The 1,177-nt window shown below is 38.4% G+C and overlaps 1 protein-coding gene across 1 annotated transcript in view; it reads right to left on the bottom strand.

Annotated features, from left to right (window-relative positions):
- Positions 1 to 881: 881 nt before the first annotated feature.
- The window catches only part of LOC103583949 (1-phosphatidylinositol 4,5-bisphosphate phosphodiesterase beta-4-like), a gene marked incomplete at both ends in the record, with an annotated part of 1,914 nt that continues 1,618 nt past the window's right edge, over positions 882 to 1,177 (bottom strand). The window contains one exon of the mRNA XM_008565118.1: positions 882 to 1,046. Coding sequence (XP_008563340.1) covers positions 882 to 1,046 — 165 coding nt within the window. The remainder of the gene's footprint in view (positions 1,047 to 1,177) is intronic.

Below are 1,177 nucleotides of genomic sequence, written 5' to 3' on the forward strand. Positions count from 1 at the left end.
TTAGTTTTTTCACAATATCTAATAGCTAATAATTTTGAAACAACTTTTTTGAGGTACAATCGATACACAATAAAGTGTACATATTTAAAGTGTACAGTTAGGTCAGTTTTGATATAAGAGCACATCTGTGAAGCTATCACTACAGTTAAGGTAATCAATGTTTCCATCTTCCCCCAAAGTTTCTTTATGCCCTTTTACAAATCCATCCCTCCTTCCATTTCTCTCTAGAGGCAACCATTGATTGACTATCCGTCACTATAGCTTACCTTTTGTAGAATTTCGTATAAATTGAATCATATAGTAGGTACGTTTTTGATGATGTCTTTCATCAAAATAGCTAATAACTTTATGAGTGACATAAAAGTGTCTCATAAGAAAAAAGGGCATTTAAAGTCAAAGTTGAGAGCAACACAAGGATCTTTCAATCTGACGTTAAATGTTTTAGTAGTGATTTCTTTCCAGGATCACTTGCATTCACATTTCTACTACTCCATGAGGAGGAAGGCNTGCAGCATTTTATCTGACCTCTTGGCTAAAGGAACAGTGCAAGCTACCAGCTACTGCCAGGGCAGGGAAGAACTCACTATGTAGGATGGTGTCCACAATAGAGGACATAATCTAAGTGCATACTACTTACTGCAAACCTGGAGCTTGGGCTTTGCCATGTAGAAGTTGGGCTCCTCCAAGGATGAAAGCAGGACCAAAACCAACCAGTGCAAACAGAAACAACAATCGTATAATAGCTACTGAAGTCATCCATCAGAAGAGGGGGAAAAGAGCCATTGCGAGTTGAGTGACTGTCCCCCTATCACGTAGTGTCTATGCACTAAAACACAGCCCCGAGTTAGCAGAGTGAGTTGGAGACACTGAAAATGTCCTACCTTCCGAAACACAAATGATTCTTCATTGTAAACTGGATTGAGTCCATTATTCATAACCATGCGAGTTCGGAATTCCTTACGTATGGTGTCAGTTGGCAGTCCGTACATATCCACTTCTACATACGTGCCAATTTTCTTATCTGATAAAAATTGACCTGATATGACCTGCAGCAACACAGAAACAGGGCGAGAGAGAAGTGTAATCATCAGAATAATCAGGAAGTAAGAAATTCTGTTTATTGGGGGAATTTCAATTATCTGGGGAAATAATGTATTTATTTCCTTTTAAACCAAAA

This window comes from Galeopterus variegatus, unplaced genomic scaffold (genome assembly GCF_000696425.1).
Source record: "Galeopterus variegatus unplaced genomic scaffold, G_variegatus-3.0.2 Scaffold31531, whole genome shotgun sequence".
Classification (NCBI taxonomy): Eukaryota; Metazoa; Chordata; class Mammalia; order Dermoptera; family Cynocephalidae; genus Galeopterus; species Galeopterus variegatus.